General features: G+C 35.1%; 1 protein-coding gene and 1 non-coding gene across 2 annotated transcripts; one reads left to right on the top strand and one right to left on the bottom strand.

Moving 5' to 3' along the window:
• The first annotated feature begins 3,226 nt into the window (after positions 1-3,226).
• On the top strand, positions 3,227-18,933 carry LOC107627613 (disease resistance protein RPP2A). Its single transcript, XR_015904833.1, has 8 exons — positions 3,227-3,843; positions 12,420-13,461; positions 13,857-14,314; positions 14,620-15,724; positions 15,970-16,248; positions 16,599-17,403; positions 17,511-17,978; positions 18,454-18,933. It is a non-coding gene; the product is annotated as a disease resistance protein RPP2A (transcript).
• LOC107625685 (putative UDP-glucosyl transferase 73B6) lies at positions 10,029-11,816 on the bottom strand. Its single transcript, XM_016328378.3, has one exon. The coding sequence runs from the start codon at positions 11,530-11,532 to the stop codon at positions 10,132-10,134; it is 1,401 nt and encodes a 466-aa protein (XP_016183864.1). The 5' UTR covers positions 11,533-11,816; the 3' UTR covers positions 10,029-10,131.
• Positions 18,934-18,946: the final 13 nt, after the last annotated feature.

The raw sequence follows: 18,946 nt of genomic DNA, 5'->3' as shown, positions 1-18,946 counted from the left end.
GGTTGTGATAAATGAAATTTGAATGAATAAAATAGAGAAGAGAAGGAGAAGGAAGTAAAATGAAAGAAGTGGGTTTAATGATAGTGTATGATTTTAAGAAGAAGATGTGAGAAGATGGAGAAATGAAATTGAAAAGAGAGGGAAGGGTTTCGGGAGAAATAATTGGGGTTGGGGAGGGGGGTGAGTCACGTGACTCACTAAGTCCCTCTTCCTTTTTCTTTTTTTTTTTCTCTCTCTCTCTTCGGTTATAACAAATTCAAATTTAAACTTTAAATAAACTAAAAATTAAACCAAAATTATTTAGTGATGTCACCAGAAAAAATTAAAATTAATAAATATGTTAACAAAATGTTAGTGTAGTTGGTGAGATAACGAAAAAAGAAAAAAAAACGGACGCAGCATCAAGAAAGAAAAAGAAGAAGAAGAACGGTCTTTCATATTAGAGCGCAAAGAGTTATGTTGGAGATTTTGAGCGCGTGTACATGCTTTTTTAATGAGAGTGGTTTTTGTTGGTGTTAGATCTACTTGGTTGAACTTGAATAACAATAAAACTTGGATGTGTAGCATATCTGTAATAATAATAATAATAATAATAATAATAATAATAATAATAATAATAATAATAATAATAATAATAATAATAATAATAATACATACATACATACATACATACATACATACATACATACATACATACATACATACATACACAATGCATACATATAATATTAAAGGCAATTTACGTAAATGAAATAAATGGAGGAAAACTTTACCTAGATACAATAATTGAGAAGTGTTTACTTGCGTGTCCTATTACTACTTTATATAATTCATGGAACTCCTTCCACGCATGTTTTAGGATTAACACATAAACCTACCACGGTTTATGAAGAAAGCAGTATACACATAAACCGTGATACTCCTTTCACAGTTTATGAATAGGAGTCATGCAAACATAAACTGTGATACCCCTTCTACGGTTTATGAAGAATAAAAATTCTATATATACTCGGTGAAAATCAATTGTGATGAAGAGGATCATTTTCACAATGGCAAGTGAGGATGAGAGTTTCCTAGTGCTAGTGCATTGCTCTGGAAAAATTAATAGAAGCAAGAAATACGGTGTGAAGTTCACTAATGGAGAACCCTTGAGTGTTTTTATTATTTTATCAAATACTTTGTCAGATCTAAAGAACAGCATATTGCAGAAGTTTGGGGTATTTAGGAGCAAGTGGTTGAAGAAGTTATTTTATAAGATTCCTATCGCAGTTGTATCAACCGGTGTGAAGTTTGATACGTTTGTGATAGCGGCCGATGAAGATATTCGGGTTCTGTTTCATTGTCGTAGGAATTTTCCAAAGGTCAGAATACACGAGTTGTATGCGAAGTTAGAGGTCTGTAACGATAGTTCTGGGGCATCAGCCCCGGTTCCTGACTCGACAGCCATGGGCGGTGTCTCTAGTTCGATGGCTGCGGCTGCACTAACTGTTCCGTATGTTGCATCTCCTTCCTTTGCTGATTTAGACCATACAGAGGCAGTTGGTTTTGTACCATTCGAGAACCGTGGTGTCCTGCAACAGAATATGATGAGATGGATCATAGTCCTGACATTATTCCTGATGTTCTAGGGTTGGGGGGACCTGATCGAGTTGAGAATGCAATGCGAGACGATGACTCAAACCAGGAGCCTGTTGATATAATTGGGGACAACGATGATGATACAGGTGCCTATCCACGTACACAGTATAACCATTCAAGTTCCGGCACACAGCAGTACCCTCCGCACTTCTCCACTCTAAACTTGGAGGCTATGGGGCAACAGTCAAACGGAGATGCTGTCGTTGGGGGTTCTTCTACAAAAATTTCAGATTGGGCAATCATTCTAGAATAACTTATAATCAGTGATTGTTCAGGACGCCACCTCTCAATGAATGTGCTAAGTAGAGCCTCATCAACCCAGAACCAGTTGCCTAGCCAAGTGATACAAACCCGCAGTCTCCAAATATGGTATAATCCGTTCATACAAAGGCATATTCTGTTGTCTTCGAATGCAAAAAATACACCTAGTGGGTTGCAATATGTGGAAGACAACATTATTTCGACACTCATAAAATTTAAAAAATACAGGGTTCATTAATGAAAAAATTAATTCGACACATGAAATTTAAACAAATTATGGTTTATTAACAAAAAAATTAATTTGACACTTATCAAATTATTAAAATAAAATGGTTCACTAATGAAGAAATTAATTCGTAAAAAATCAAATTTAAAAAAAATATGGCCCTTTAACAAAAAATTAATTCGACACATCAAATTATAAAAAAATATGCTTCACTCACGAAAATATTAATTCGCAAAAAATCAAATTTCAAAAAAATTTGGTTCTTTAGCGAAAAATTAATTCGACACATATCAAATTTTAAAAATATGGCTCACTAACAAAAAATTAATTCACAAAAAATCAATTTTCAACAAAATTTGGTTCTTTAGCGAAAAAATCAATTCTATACGTACTAAATTTTACATAAATACAGTTGATTAACGAAAAGGATAATTTGATACTAATCCAAAATTTAACATACAAATTCATAAATTACTTATGAATTACACAAATCACACGTAACATTCTAACACATAAGTTAACAAAAAAAATTAACTCTTTCTTACGGATGAAATTTTAACATATTCAATACTAACTTATTGGTCGATATTTCCAGCCACGTGCGCAACGCCGTTCAATTGGTACATGCGAATTTGGTTTTCCATGACTCCATCATGCCAGAGTCTTGATGCCCCCGGATTTTCCTCCACTACTCTCACCACCAAAAATTCTAACTCTCCAACAATATAATCCGTCTCTTAATTTTGTGAATTATATATATATAACTACTTATAAATTGTAGAAGGGATACCACAGTTTATGCCCATAATATATTCTTCATAAATCGTAAGAGAAGTACCACGATTTATGTTTATAATACTTCTTTCATAAATTATTGATTATTGAAACATACCACAGTTTATGTGTTAATCTTAAAATATGAAAGGAGTTCTACTAATTATATAAAATAATAATAGGACAAACAAATAACTAATTCTTAATTGTTATATTTGAGTAAATTTTTTTTCATTTATTTTATATAAGTAAATTATCCTAATATTAATGTGTTATAGAGGCAGCATCGCATTCCCAACCCCCAACCCCCAACCCCCAACCGTGACATTGACTTGATTTGCTTCACAAAGAAGGTATGAAGTCTGTTTACTTCTTCTCTAACTTCCTACGAACTGACAAAAGATCTTCCAGCCTCCTCCATAAGCCTCCTAAGCCTCAGCTTGTATATGATTTGAGTCAGAGCATCACTTTTAACCAGTCGCTGCTATGTCTTCCCAAAACCAGGAACCCCAATTCATATATGATGTGTACATTAGTTCCGGATTGCAGTTCCTTCATCCTTTTATTTCAGGTCTCTATGATGCACTCAAAGGTGTTGGACTGCATGTTTTAGCAGACCGCACCGAGCCCAAGACTAATATATCTGACGCAATCGAACGATGCAGAGTTTCTATCATAGTTTTCACAATAGCTTATGCTGAATCAACCTTGTACTTGCAAGAACTCGTGAAAATAATGGAGTGTCATCGGAGGAAAGTTCAGAAGGTTGTGCCCGTGTTCTATTGCTTGGATCCCTCCGAAGTATGCAATCTGAGCGGTCATTTTGGGGAGATTTTGTCGCGAACTCTGCAAGGAATCCCAAGGGATGAAAACAGGATGTTGAGTTATGGGACCGCCCTTCGACAAGCTGCTTCCATTTTACCCAGGTTTCTTCCAGATATCTGGTAATTAAATTCTCCCATGTTTTTTGATGCTTTGATCTTTATTCTTGATGAGCCATGACCTTTTGAGTATCTTTGGCTTGTTGGAGACTAGAGTGGAACGTGATTTTGTCATTCAATTCTTATCATGTTCCTCTGATAAATGTGCATATTGAACAATGTTTGTGAAGGTACCAGAGAGTGAGAGGGTTTGAAGAGAGTTGGGAGAGAAAACAAAGATAGAGAGAACGAGTAAAACGAGCGACTAACAAAATTTATTATTTTTTTTTGTCAACATTTGACTAATTTTAAAGTAAATTCTAAATTCTAATTGAATAAAAAATTAAAAATAAAGTGTTGCTTCCTAACATTTTTCGTAGGGGCTATCAAAATTGAGATCAAAAGATAAATCGATTCTTGACTTTTTGGTCTATAAATTTTTAAGTCTTTGAGAATTTAAAAATATATTTAAGTCATTGAACCTCTTTAAAATATGTACACATTAATTTTTGGATCTAATTTGTTCCATTTTTAAAAACTCTCTCACGTATGTATTCGTATCAACTAGATCATTACAACGAAAGTTATGTTTGATTTTTTGGTTGGGTCTCACGGACCCAAGTGAACATGAAGGATCATGTCTGGGTTTTGAAAAGCTCAGAGACTTAAATGTATTTTCAAACTCTCGAGGACTTAAATGTCCGCTGATCAAAAGGTTAATGACCTATTTGTCATTTTTTCCAAAATTTATTAATTTTGACCATTGCTTAGCCATCAAATCAATTTCTTTAGAGTAATGCTAGGGAAGCAAAAGGGAATTAGCCAAAAACCAGCCAAATACGTTTGGGTGAATTCAAAATTTCTATGAGTTAATATATATCTGCTAAGTATCAGAATGTTTCTTTTTCATACTAAATGGATGTTCTTTTATATATTTTTCGAATTTTTTTGTATTACAAATGTGAATGTCTCTATTTCTTTAAAATTTCATAATTTTTTTTAAATTATAACTGGATATTTCTTTTGTTAAATATTAGGATGTTTTTATTCATATTAAATGGATGTTTTTTTTATATTTATGTAATTATTTAAAAATTCCTTTTGACTAACATCAAGTGTGTAATTTGCGGTCAACACCCTTCTCTTAAACTACCCGTTCATCCTTTCAAAACCACATCTGAAACCAAATCCCGACCCCAACCGAGAGCCCCCCTCCTCTGTCCGTCCACCTCCCTTCATCTCTTATACTTCTTCTTTTGTTTAGTCCAGCTAAAAAAAAAAAGAAACGAAAAAAAGAAAAATTTTTCTTTTATTTAAATTTCTGCATCTCTTTCTTGGTTGCTGGCGGTGCCCGAGGGCACACAGTTGCAGTGCTGGCAGCAAGTTCTATAGGCTCTGCGGTAGAGATTTGAACGAGATGATAACCGGCACCTTGCAGCACATACTCCGTTACAGAGGAGTGAGTTCCAGTGAGGAGGCAGAGAGAACCTGAGAGAGAGGGATTTGTGTGTGTGATTGTTGGAGGTGAGTAGGTTAATATGAGAGAGAAGAGGAAGGTTTTTATAGTTTTAATTAGGTTTTAATTAAATTTTAAATTTTGAATTTAAAAAATTTAAAATTAATTAATTATTAATATAAATTAATGTGGTTTTGTTTAGTTTTTGGCTGGTAACTTTTTGGTTCCATATACTTTTCCATTTCTTTATTCTAGTATCTTTAATTTAGTAATCCAACAACATATCTATTTATAATATATAAAAGCTGATACTAACTTTCTTCGCAATGAATTTAAGCCATCTTTTCTTTGCTAATGATGCCAGTATGCCACATCAGCAATTCTAATGATTTGGCAAAAGATTAAAATCAACCAATCACTATTTAGTAAAATATTTTTAAAAAATTAAAACAAAAAACTTTTATCTATTATTATTCAATTGAAACATCAAGTACTAATTAAATGTAATAAATATACATTAAAAATGCCATAATAATGATAATTATGAAAAAATTCAGTTACAAATATTCAAATTCTACAACTTATACATATTAAGATTCTTACTACTCTTTATTTCTTAATCTCTTATATTAATTGTCAAAAATTTCTTAAATTTAATATAACATTTTTATATGTTTTTCATTCTCATTCATTCATTTTTTTAAATTATTTACAAAAAAAACGCAAGAGGTTGGAAATTAGAATTCCAAGGATTAATGAATGCAAAACACATTACTGTAAAAAATGGTAGGAAATTAAAAAAATATTTTAAGTAAAGATTAAAAAATATCAATTTATGTCCCAAACATCTAAAGAATGAAAATAACATTAATATATGCAAACATATAAATAGAATGCAAACAAAAAAAAATAAAAAAATATTTTTTTATAAACAAATTGATTATATAAAATAAAATATAATTGATGATAAGACATAGTATTTGTATGACATGGTTTTTTTTTTTTCCAAAGATAAATATTATTTTATTAATATAAAATAAAAGTGTTTCCATAAGGAAGTACAAAAGAATTGGGTATTCCCATTTATCATCAGCTGTGACTGAAAGACTAAGAGCTTAAAGGAGAGTAAAGTAAGAGTAAAGAAAAAGTAGCATCTATCAGGTATGGTTCACGAGTTCACGCACTAAATTGCTAGCTTCTTTCACTATCTCTGGTGCTGGGCTTATTACCTTCTCAAAAACACACCGATTCCTCGCTTTCCAAGTGCTCCAACACAACGCCGCTATAAGGAGGGTCTTTTGTCTACCGTCGAATTGAGCCACTGCCCAGGATAAGACTCGTTGCCACCAATTGAAAAAAGTTTCTTCTTCTCTCATCCATAGGTCAGGGGTTATTAAGCTTAGGCTCTATATTATTGAAGACAGGGGGCATTGGAACAAAGCATGAGAAATTGATTCAGCCTTCAACATGCATCTTGGACAAGTGACAGGAGTGGATGCGAACCGGCTGTGAACTTGTTGTAACACCGGAAGCTTTTCATGAAGACTCTTCCATAGAAAAATCTTAATTTTATGTGGTAATTTCAACTCCCAAATGCTATTCCAGACTCTGTTGTGTATGTTCTGGGACCTCAATGAAGTAGGAGAATGAAAGAATCCATAAGCAATTTTGTATCCTGACCCAACTTCATATATACCAGATTTTGTCCAGCACCAATTAACTTCATCCTCCTCCTCTGTTGGTTTGATTGAAAAAATTTTATTGCATATATCAACTGAAAAAATCGACTCAATCAGATTTTTATTCCAACTTCTATCAGGATTTAGTAACGCACTAACGTAATACACTTGCATATTTGGCGGGATTGTGAGTGCATTTTGAGGGACATTAAGGGGCACTGGTGGTGGGAGCCAGGGGTCATGGAAGATGCGAACATTAGTGCCAGAGCCTATTTTCCATAACAAGCCTTTCTCGATCACCTTGCGCCCTTCAAGAACACTTCTCCAACCCCATGACGGTACGCTTCCTATCTCTGCATGTAGGAAATCTGTATATCTGAAATATTTAGCTTTGAGCATTCTTGATATAGTAGAGTTAGGGTATTTCATTAGACGCCAACATTGCTTGCCCAATAAAGCCAAATTTTGCGCCCTTAGATCCTTGATCCCCAGCCCTCCATCTTTCTTTGGTCTCGTCATTGTGTCCCATTTAATCCAAACCATTTTTCGTTCTGCGCCTTTTTGACCCCACCAAAATTGCGAGAGCATGCTATGAATCTCAGTCAACAGCGTGTCCGGGAGCTTGAAACAAGAGAGTGTATAAATAGGAATCGCCTCCCCCACCGCTCTCAATAGCGTGTGCCTGCCACCTGATGACAATATACTTCTTTTTCAACCCATAATCCTCTTCTGAACTTTATCCTTGATAGCTCCAAAGGTTGCTTTCTTTGATTTTTGAACTATAGATGGCAGTCCCAGGTATTTGTCTTGTGCTCCGATATGTTCAATATTTAGTGTCTGAGCAACTGCTAGTCTTGTGTTCTGAGGAGTGTTGTGACTGAAAAAGATAGCCGACTTATTCAAATTGACTTTTTGCCCACTAAAACCCTCATAGGTCTCTAGCAATTCTAGAATGCTTTGGCTTGTATTAGGTGCGCTCTTGCAAAAAAGGATTGAATCATCAGCAAACAAAAGGTGATTAATTGTTTGGCATCTCCGATTAACTTGAACTCCTTGAATTAATCTGTCTTGCTCTGCCTTGTGTAGCAAGAAGGAAAGTCCTTCTGCACAAAAAAGAAAGAGATATGGAGATAGGGGGTCACCCTGTCGGATGCCCCTATTTGGCCTAAAATAGCCAAATGGTTGACCTTCCACAACAACAGAGTAAGAAACAGTCGTTACCAATTTCTTAGTCCAGTTAATCCATTTAGCATCAAACCCCAGCTTATCCATAATATACCATAAAAAATGCCATTCAACCCTATCATAAGCCTTGCTCATGTCTAGTTTAATAGCCATCTCATGCTCTGCCCCACTTCTCTTATTTTTCAAATAGTGCATACATTCGTGGGCAATTAGAATATTATCTGAAATGAGTCTTCTTTTGAGAAACGCACTCTGATTTGGACTTATAATTTTATTCATAATACATTGTAATCGGTGCACCATAACTTTAGAAATAATTTTATACATAACTGAAGACAAACTGATCGGTCATACCTGAGTCATATCACTGGCATCTGGCACCTTTGGAATCAAACAAATTTGAGTATGATTGAAGCTTTTTAAAATTCTGCCACTGTGAAAGAAACTTCTCACTGCCTTAAAAATGTCACCTCCAACTATATCCCAGAAAAAGTGAAAAAACTTAGCTGTAAACCCGTCATCACCAGGAGCACTCTGAGCATGAACACTAAATGTAGCTCTTTTGACCTCGTCCATAGTTACTGGCCTTTGGAGCCTACGGTTCATGGAAGCTGTAACCTTAGACTCCAAATCCTCTAAGTATGGATTCGGATCAGCCGAACAAGAAGAAGTAAAAATATCGCAAAAGTAGTGCTCAGCTACCTTTGCAATATCCTCCGGTTTCGATGCAATCTCATTGTCCCTCCCCACTAATCTCCAAATTCTGTTCCTTCGCATCCTTGATTGAAATTTCTGGTGAAAGAATCTAGTGTTCTGATCTCCTTCTTTTAGCCACTTGATTCTAGATTTTTCTCGCCAATAGCTCTCTTCTTTCAAATATGCCAGCTCCAACTTCTCTTCCAAACTGGTAACCTCCTCTCCCCCATTGATTCCAGCCACCCGCAACTCCTCTAGTTTAGCTTGAAGGTCTTCAATTTCTTTCCGGGAGTTTGCTTTGTGAGTTTTCTACCATTGAACTAGTCTATGTCTACAAACTTTCAACTTTTGGGCCAAGGAGAACATAGCCGAGCCTACAACTTCCATTCTCCACACTTCACTGACAATTCTCTTGACATCCTCTTCTCCACACCAACGTTCCTGGTATTTAAACCGCCTTTTACTATGCCAGGATTGAGGTTCGGTTTCCATCAAAATTGGAGCATGATCCGAGCCTGACTCTGTGAGCCTGTGCACCACTGCATTCGGAAACTTCAACTTCCATTCCATCCCAACTAAATAGCGGTCAAGCCTCTCCTTCACCAAATCCTCCCCTTGTCTTCGATTTGTCCACGTGAAAGGGTGCCCCACCATTCCAATATCCACCAATTCGTTACTGTCAATAAAATTAGTGAATGTTGCAATGGTGGTTGCTGATTTTTGGCCTCCACCCTCCTTTTCCGCTTGGCTTGTTATAGCATTAAAATCGCCTGCTATTACCACTTTTCCTTCCATGTGTTGGCTCATTGTTATAAGCTCCTCAAACTGTAAGGATCGAATTTGTTCTGAACAACTCAAATGGACACCAATGAACGGCCATACCTCACTGCTTCCGACTTCCTTAATTTCGGCTGCCACAAAAAATTCTCCACTGCTAATAATTTGAACACTGATGCTGTCCTTCCAAGCTAGCACAAGTCCTCCTGCCACTCCTGCCGGGTTAACAATATGCCAGTTTTTGTAGCCGCATACCCGAAGTTTTGCTTCCACTTGTCGAGATTGGTTCTTTGTTTCACTTATAAACACAATCTCGGGGGAGTGGGATTTACAGATCCCTTTTACATGGTTGTTGAAATAATAAATAAAAATGACATTACTTCATCATAAAAATATGATTTTTTTAAACTAATATGTATATATATATATATATATATATGGTATTATATATCATTTGAGCTATAACTTATTGGCAAGAAAATACCCTTGTGATTTAAAATTACAACTGAAGTTGCTAAATTAAAACGAGTAATCTATTTTTAAAATATGGGAAATCATTGCTTGTGTGAAGCCAACTCCACAATGAGTGGCGAGTGCATCTAAATCAGAGTACGATGATCCTCCCTTTTCCACAGCGCTCTTAGCCAACTGAGACAACACTTTAGCCTTATTCCTCATTTCCTCTGCTTCTTCTCCTACCATTATTTTCTTCACACCTTTCTCCACTGCCTCCCATTTAACCGTATCCCCTATCAATCTCAACCATTTTTTCGCGCCAATGGGCACTCCGATTTTAAGAATCTCAGTCACCAATTTCTCATTGTAAAACTGCTCTGCCGCAATAGGCCAAGTTACCATTGGCACCCCAGCAGTCACTGCTTCTAAAGTCGAATTCCAACCACAATGAGTAACAAAGGCTCCGATTGCTTGGTGCTCAAGAATCAACACTTGTGGCGCCCAACCTCTTATGATTAGTCCCTTTCCTTCCATTCTCTTCTCAAACCCCTCCGGTAGCCACTCATCTCCATCTTCCTTGCTTTTCTTCACTACCCAAATGAAATGTTGCCCCGACACCTCGAGACCAATAGCAATGTCTCTTAGCTGAGAATCCGGAAAATTCGCAATGCTTCCAAAGCAAACATAAACAATTGAATTGGGCTTCTTTGTGTCAAGCCACTTCAAACACTCATTTTCATCAATAGATGCATCTTTTCTTCTTTGAGCTTTGTCTTGAGTGTCGTCCTTGTTTATAAGAAACAAAGGTCCAATATGCCATGCTTTTCTTCCAAGAACATTCCTGAAATGATCTGCATAATCTTTCTCCAGTTCGTAGAAACTATTAACCATTGTTCCATAGCTCTTCTTATCTGATTCGATTGCTTCCTTCGACAATTTGGCGATGGGGTGCGTGCCTTTTCCTTCGTTGTGCAAAGCGAAAGGCGGCATCTGCATCCTTGTCATTTTAATCTCATCCGGTAGATTAGGAATGACAAAGTATTCCGAATCGGAAGAAACATTCTTGTGAGGCTCATAGAGTCTGGTAGATTCACTAACACACATGAAGAAGAAATTAGTTCCATGAAACATAATCCTAGGAATCCCAAACTTAGCAGCAGAATCAGTAGTCCATGGATAGAACATATCAGAGACAACACAATCAGGATTACGCTGAATCAATAACCGCTCAAATGGTTCTTGTAGAAACCTAGTGGCCTCAAAGAACAGAGGAATCTTATCCGATGAACGAATAAAGTCAACGTTATCGCAACCTTCAGGTAAACCAAAGTCAACTGGGCGAAACTCGACGGTTTTGACGCGGATACTACCTTGAGGTAAACCAAAGTCAACGGTGGGAATCATGTGGCCATGAGCTAAGAAAGGAAAGAAGAATATGTGCAAATTACACTCTTCACTACCCATGTTAAGCAAAAATTGTTTAATTTCGCAGATAAATTGTTGAGTTTAATTTAGAAGTAAGAAAGAAGGTTAAAGTGAAGGGATTGCGATTATGGTTTTGAGTGTGAGGAGTGAATAGGAATGGAGTTTTGTGCAATTATTATAGAGGTCATTCTGCTCATCGAGCTTCTAGATGAATTAGAAAATTGCTATGGTTTTCACCAATCATAAATCCCCGTTTAAATGATGACGGAGAGATTTGAAACTTTTGATCTACGACTTGGTGCCTGCAGATTATTCAAAGTCCTCGCCACTAGATCAAAGTGATTGAAATGATTGGTTTCGGTTTGAAAATAAGCTCTCTTAAATAATAACTATAACTTGAAAACAGAAAGAAAAGGGAAAAAGGTTAAAATTTTATATCAAGATAAATCAATATGAACGATATAAGATAGACTGGAGTAATGTGTGGGTAATAATTTTCACACGCACTGTATTGACCAATTTGAGCCATTTTGGCATAATGTCATGGTATACGTAGAAGCCTTGATCCCCTTTTGCTTCTAGAAGCTTGCTGTCGTTTTCGGATAACCCAATTGGGTGTATTGGACAAATAAGTTGTTAATAAATTTTATTATAAGATAATTATATTCTCAAAAACTATGATTTAAGATAAATTATTTTTTTTAAAATGACACAAAAATTAATTTGTCTAATAAAAATAATTTTTAAAAATTTTTAAAACAATTTTTTATTAAAAATTAAAATGTCTAGTTTTATCTTATAATTTTAAACATTGATAGCTAACTAATGGCCAAAACAATAAATTCTCACGGTCTTCTAACATTCCCCTATCCTTAATAATTTGTATTATTGGTTAATGATTATGCTTTATATTTATATTTTTTCAGTAATAACAGAAAAGTTATGAGCCATATAGTTGGACATGTTACATCCTTGATAGATTCAAAGAAATTATTCATTGCAAAGCATCCGGTGGGAGTAGACTCTCGTGTGCAAGATTTGATTCAACTCTTAAACAATCAGAAAGCAGATGGTGTCCTCATAATAGCAATATGGGGAATGGCGGGAATAGGTAAAACTACAATTGCCAAAGCCCTCTACAATCAAATTAGCCACAATTTCGAGGTGAAGAAATTTGTCCCAGACATCCAGGATAGGGAGGAGGATTATCTAAGGAGGGAGCTTCTTTTGTTTTTTAGAGACCAAGTTAAAAGAAAAGCGCATAACTTTGACTCAACAAGAAAGTTATGGTGGGAAGGAGTTCGTTGCTTAAAGGTACTTCTTATCCTTGATAATGTGAGAAGTGAAAGAGAGCTGGAGGTTTTGCCAGTAACTCGTGAAGGCTTTGGTCCAGGGAGTATAATAATCATCACGACAAGGACTAAACATGATCGACCTCATGCGATTGGAGTTAATCATATATATAGAGTGAAAGAAATGGACTACAACGAATGTGTTGAGCTTTTTAGTTGGAGCGCATTTAACAAAGCCACTCCTGAAAGAAGTTTTTCTGGTCTTATTAATTATGCAATTGAATATTCTGATGGACTGCCACTGGCTCTTGTGTGTGTTGGCTCTGCTGTATCTGAAAAAAGTATAGAAGAGTGGGAGAATATATTGGACAGCTTCAAAAGATTCCCCTTTCAAGATGTATGGCAGGTTTTAAAAGAAAACATAGATTCTGTTGGATCTGAAGAAAAGAAAATATTCCTTGAACTAGCTTATTTGAGACATCTCTTTATTGGAATGAATCGAAATGATATAAGTCAGATATTACAAGAAGCTGGACATTATGCCGCAACAATAGCAATTAAAGGACTTGAAGAGCATAGTCTTGTGTGGTTTGATGAGGACAAGCTTTGCATGAATCGTTTGCTACAAGAAATCGGAAGAGAAATGTATATGAAGGAATCATCCATTGAGCCTCAGGTTTGTACGATGTTATGGTTTATGAGCACATAAATTGATTCATAGTTGCCATTTGTTTTTGAAACTCTTTTTGGAACATAACAAAAAGAAAAACAATTGCAAATCCCTTAATCCTGAAATTTCACTCCTCTCCACCCTATTTTTAATAATTATGTAATGTGCATACTGAAAATCAGCCACTAATCAGCCACCCGTTTTACCAAAATAAATTCATTAACAATAAAAATAAACTTTTTAATATAATAAATTGTTAAAAAACTTTTACTTAAGGTGAATGTATCCTACTAGGGAATAAAAAACTTTTAATTCAGTTTATAGTGTATGCTGCATAGATTTAATACTTGTCCAAAAGTTAGTTCAGTGTGTTTTATTTTAACATTTAAAAACTTATGCAGCAAAGGCCATATGATGTATTCTTGAGCTTTCGAGGCAAAGAAACTCGCTCAAAGTTCATCTCACATCTTTATGCATCTCTTGAAAATGCTGGTATCTATGTTTTCAAGGACGAAAACGGGCTAGCAAGAGGGGAAAATCTCTCAATCTCGCTTCTGAAAGCAATTGGAGAGTCTAAAACTTATATCATTATTTTGTCACCAAATTATGCATTTTCAAGATGGTGTTTGCAAGAGTTGGAAGACATCATGATATTTTGTAAAAATAAAACTCAAAAGGTGCTGCCAGTATTCTACCATATAGATCCCTCGGAAGTGCGAAATCAGACTGGTAAGTTTGGACAAGCTTTTGATAATCTTATGAGAAGATACCCGGACAAAATAAGAGGCAAGGAGCAGAGTTGGAGGAAAGCACTCCGTGAAGTTGGGTGCATTGCAGGGCTTGTCATCCGAAAATCCAAGTAAATTAATTAATATCCTTCATATTTTGCAGGAATCTCTCTATTCTATCTACAGGTGTTTAAATATATAAAGTTTGGACAAATTCTAAATTTAAGAATTGCATACTAAGATTCTTTTTCTTTAAAATTTCTTCCGATATAAAAGCATATGAAATTCTTACTGATACAATTCAACTTAATTTTGTCTAACTTGCGTGTGTTTATTTTCTTTAAGCAACATTATACTTACAATGAAACTAAAACACCTTGAGAAAGTTGTAAATCTTCTCTTACTGTGTGTATAATCTCTAGTGCCTACGGTGCAGGAATGAAAGTAAGGATATTAAGAACATTGTTGAACAAGTTACTCATATGCTGGAAATGAAGGAATTGTTCGTTGCTAATCATCCCGTAGGAATTGAATCTCGTGTTGAAGAGGTGATTCAACTATTAAAAGACCAGCAACAAGAAAATCCTCTACTACTTGGTATATGGGGCATGGGAGGGAGTGGTAAAACAACCATTGCCAAAGCGGTTTATAATAAAATTTTCCGTGGGTTTGAAGGTCGGTGTTTCCTCCTAAATATAAGAGAAGTTTGGGATCAAGATAATGGAATTCTTCATTTACAACAACAACTTCTTTCTGCTATCTACAAGACAACGAAAATAAAGATTGAAAACACTGAATCTGGAAAATCAATATTAGAGAGAAGACTTGGCCAGAAAAGGATACTTGTTGTACTTGATGATGTGGACAAATTGGAGCAGCTAAATTCTTTAGCTGCAAGTCATAAATGGTTCTGTCCTGGGAGCACAATAATCATCACAACAAGAGATGAACATCTTCTTCGTTGTCTTAGAGTTGATAAGTTATATAGTATGAAAGAGTTAAATGACAAAGAATCCATGGAACTTTTTAGCTGGCATGCATTCAAAGAACCATGTCCAAAAGAAGAGTTTGCTTCACTTGCTAATGAAGTTGTTTCATATTGTGAGAGATTGCCACTGGCTCTTGAGGTAATTGGGTCACATCTGTTTAATAGGAAAGTATGTGAATGGAGGAGTGTTTTGAATAAACTCAAAACTATTCCAAACAACTATGTACAGAAGAAGCTTAAAATAAGTTTTGATGGTCTAAGTGATGATAGGGATAGAGAAATATTTCTTGATGTAGCATTTTTCTTTATTGGAATGGACAAAAATGATGTAACTGATATATTAAATGGCTGCGGGCATTCAGCTGACATTGGAATAAATATTCTTATGGAACGATGCCTTATTACTGTGGACACTAAGGGAAAACTTGGCATGCATGGTTTGCTGCGAGACATGGGAAGAGAAATTATTCGCGAGAGTTTGCCAATGAAACCTGAGGAACGTAGTAGGTTGTGGAATCCAGATGAAGTGCTTAATGTATTATCAAAAGACATGGTAAGAATTTCAAGTATGTTTTCAAATTCATACAACAACAATGATATATTGTGAAAACTTTTGTTTCATCCTTTTCAATTATATTTTCAAACAAGGGAGAGGAACTTCAATTATATTCTATTCTCTTGAATTTTTATGATTCTACCTGATTGGAGTTTTAGTTATTTGACTTTTTTTTTCAATTTTTTAGTGCTCTTTTAGCTACCCTTAATCCAATTTTACTTTTTGGTTCCTATAATTTATAGGGAACAAAAGCTATTGAGGGACTTGCTTTGAACCTGCCAAAGTCACTGAATCCAACCCACTTAAAGACAGAAGCATTTAAGGAGATGAAGAGACTCAGATTGCTTCAGTTTGCGAATGTGCAACTTGTTGGAGACTTTAAATATCTTTCAACAGATCTTCGATGGTTGTGCTGGCATGAATGTCCTCCAGAATATACAACTGCAAACTTTTATCTGGGAAATTTAGTTGCCATTGACTTCAAATATAGCAAACTCAACCTAGTATGGAAGAAGGGTCAGGTATAAATTCTGAGTTTTATTTACTTTTGTGGTTGAACATAGCAAACTTCAAACAAAGAAAACTTCAAGAAAAAGTGAGAAAAACAAAGCTCGTGATCTTTTTAGACATGTTGAAAGATTGGAGAGCTTTGCATTTTTATAGGTGTTTGTGTTGTGTTTTGTTTTTTTATATGGGAACTCTATTCCCCCACCTTTTCTGTATTTCTGTTTTCTCATATTAATGAAATTCTTATAAAAAAAAGTATATACCTATTAACAAATTTCTAAAAACAATTCAAGTGAATTTTCATATATTCAAATCTAGTTTTTTTTTTTTAGTTCTTGAATTCATCTCCTTAAAATTCTTGCAGATGATGAAGAATCTAAAAATTCTCAATCTTAGTCATTCTCAACACTTGACACAAACTCCTGACTTTTCAAATATGCCCAATCTTGAAAAGTTAATACTCAAATGTTGCCCATAGTTGACGTCGGTTTCTCATACCATTGAACATCTCAAGCAAGTTCTTCTAATCAATTTGAAAGGGTGTTCAAGGCTTCGTGTACTTCCAAGAAGCATCTACAAGTTGAGATCTCTCAAAACTCTCATTCTCTCAGGATGTTCATTGATTGATAAGCTAGAGGAAGACATAGAACAGATGGAATCATTGGCAACTTTGATGGCAGATAAAACTGCCATAACACAAGTGCCTCATGCACTACTAAGATTAAAGAGCATTGTGTTTATTTCTTTGTGCGACTTTGAAGGATTATCGCGCAATGTGTTTCCTTCAATCATTTGGTCATGGACCTCTCCAACAAATAATTTCTCACCCCAAGTCAAATATTGTTTCCTTAATAGTTCCAAATAGAAATTCTCAAGGCCTATCATCCATCATCAGAGGGCTTCCACAGGTTCAGAATGTTGGGCTGGAGTGTGGCTCACAACTTCAAATAGCAGATGTAGCTTCTGATGATACTTTTAAAGTCACAAACTGCAATGAAATGATAGTAACATCAAGTGCATCAAATGTCTCAAAAAGGAGTACCTCATCATTAGCTGGTTGTTGCAGCAAACATGACATTATTGAAGATGAAATTTCCTTGAATTTAATTTTAATCCAAATGGGAATGAGTTGTTCTGTCACAGAGGTACTTAGAGAGAATATTTTTCAGGTTTGTCTCTATTGTCAACCTATTCACTTGATTCAAACATTAACTGTTTGAGATTTACACCTTACATTTACATTCCAATTCTAAAGTATGTTTTTTTGATTGTGCAGAAATTTAGTCCCAGAGTACCTGGAGATTGTTTGCTTCCTGGCAACAAGAATCCTGATTGGTTAGCATACAGTAGCGAAGATTCTTCTGTAACTTTCCATGTCCCTCAAGTGAATGGGCGTAGGTTAAAGACAGTGTTGTTGTGTATAGTCTATTCTTCTTCCCCAAAAAATGTACCGTCAGAAGCCCATATTGTCAAAAATCTGTTTATCATAAATCACACAAAAACCACCCCTTATGTCTATGATGGAGATACACTGGCTTCACTTAAAGATGAGGAGTGGCAGAAGGTAACATCAAACCTTGAAGCTGGTGACAAAGTGCAGATTGTTGTTGTTGCGGGGTTAGGATTCACAGTGAAGAAGATAGCAGTTTATCTCGTATATGCAGATCAACAAGCTGAAGGTATTGTTTGTGCTGACGATATGGTAGCATATGCAAATTTCACTGTTCATGGTGGCGATAACAATGTAAGTGCTAATTGTCTAAGTATCTACGAACATTATTTTAAAGTATAAAATTTATTTCGTCCATGTTATGTTGCAGGCTAAATTTGATAGAGTTTTTAAAGCAAAATTGCACTTTAAGGACTTGGTTGATATTTGCATTTTTATTTGACTCCTATATTTTATGTTACTACCTTTAAGTTTATCTTGGGAGTGCTGATATTATTTTGAACTTCAAATTAACTGCTGCTGAAATGATCAACTTGTAGAAAGTCTTTTCTGCTGTCATTAAAAATGTAAAAGTACATTTATTCATTTTGCCACCTTATATAATATGCTCACACTCGCCTATACTATAAAGAAGTATGTAATTGTTGAAACTTCATATTCAATTACACATTAGTTCTCTCCGCTTTTACTTTCTCTATGTTTTTGTACTTATTTTGTTCATTTTCTCTGCTGATTCTGTGTAAAACTAATGCTCATATCTTATTTTCAGAAAAATTTGAAGTCACTTGGAAAACGAAAATTCCAGAGAGTATGATTATCAAGGAGTATTGTCACTTGTCAATTTAAGTTGAAGTTGTAAGTGTAGGCTAAGAAAGATAAAATTTAATTTGTGGCCTAGATCTAAAATTATATGTTTTCCTTCTAACCTCGGGATCATTTTTTAAAAAAAATTTCTGCACATACTTTTCCCAAAACAACATTTCAATGCACGATGCTCGTAAAGGTTTTAGTTAAATTTTCTGCTTATTGCTTTCTATTAAATCTAACTCATTATATGGTTTTAGTTTATCACTTGTGATACCAACTTAAATTTAAGTCTATCAGTTTTTCTAATACCCAACTTTACACAAGCTGTTTATATAATGTGAAATTGATGACAGGGATGTAAGTATTGGTTCCAGATAAGTTGCAACAAGAGGTGCACTTAACTTTTAGGATGCTATTAAGTAGTACGCTTTAATGGGAGAATAAAAAAATGTTGC

This window comes from Arachis ipaensis, chromosome B2, assembly GCF_059453495.1.
Source record: "Arachis ipaensis isolate K30076 ecotype BB chromosome B2, ASM5945349v1, whole genome shotgun sequence".
NCBI classification, from domain to species: domain Eukaryota; kingdom Viridiplantae; phylum Streptophyta; class Magnoliopsida; order Fabales; family Fabaceae; genus Arachis; species Arachis ipaensis.
The sequence above is the reverse complement of the archived record's forward strand: the minus strand, read 5'-3'. Positions and strand labels throughout refer to the sequence as shown.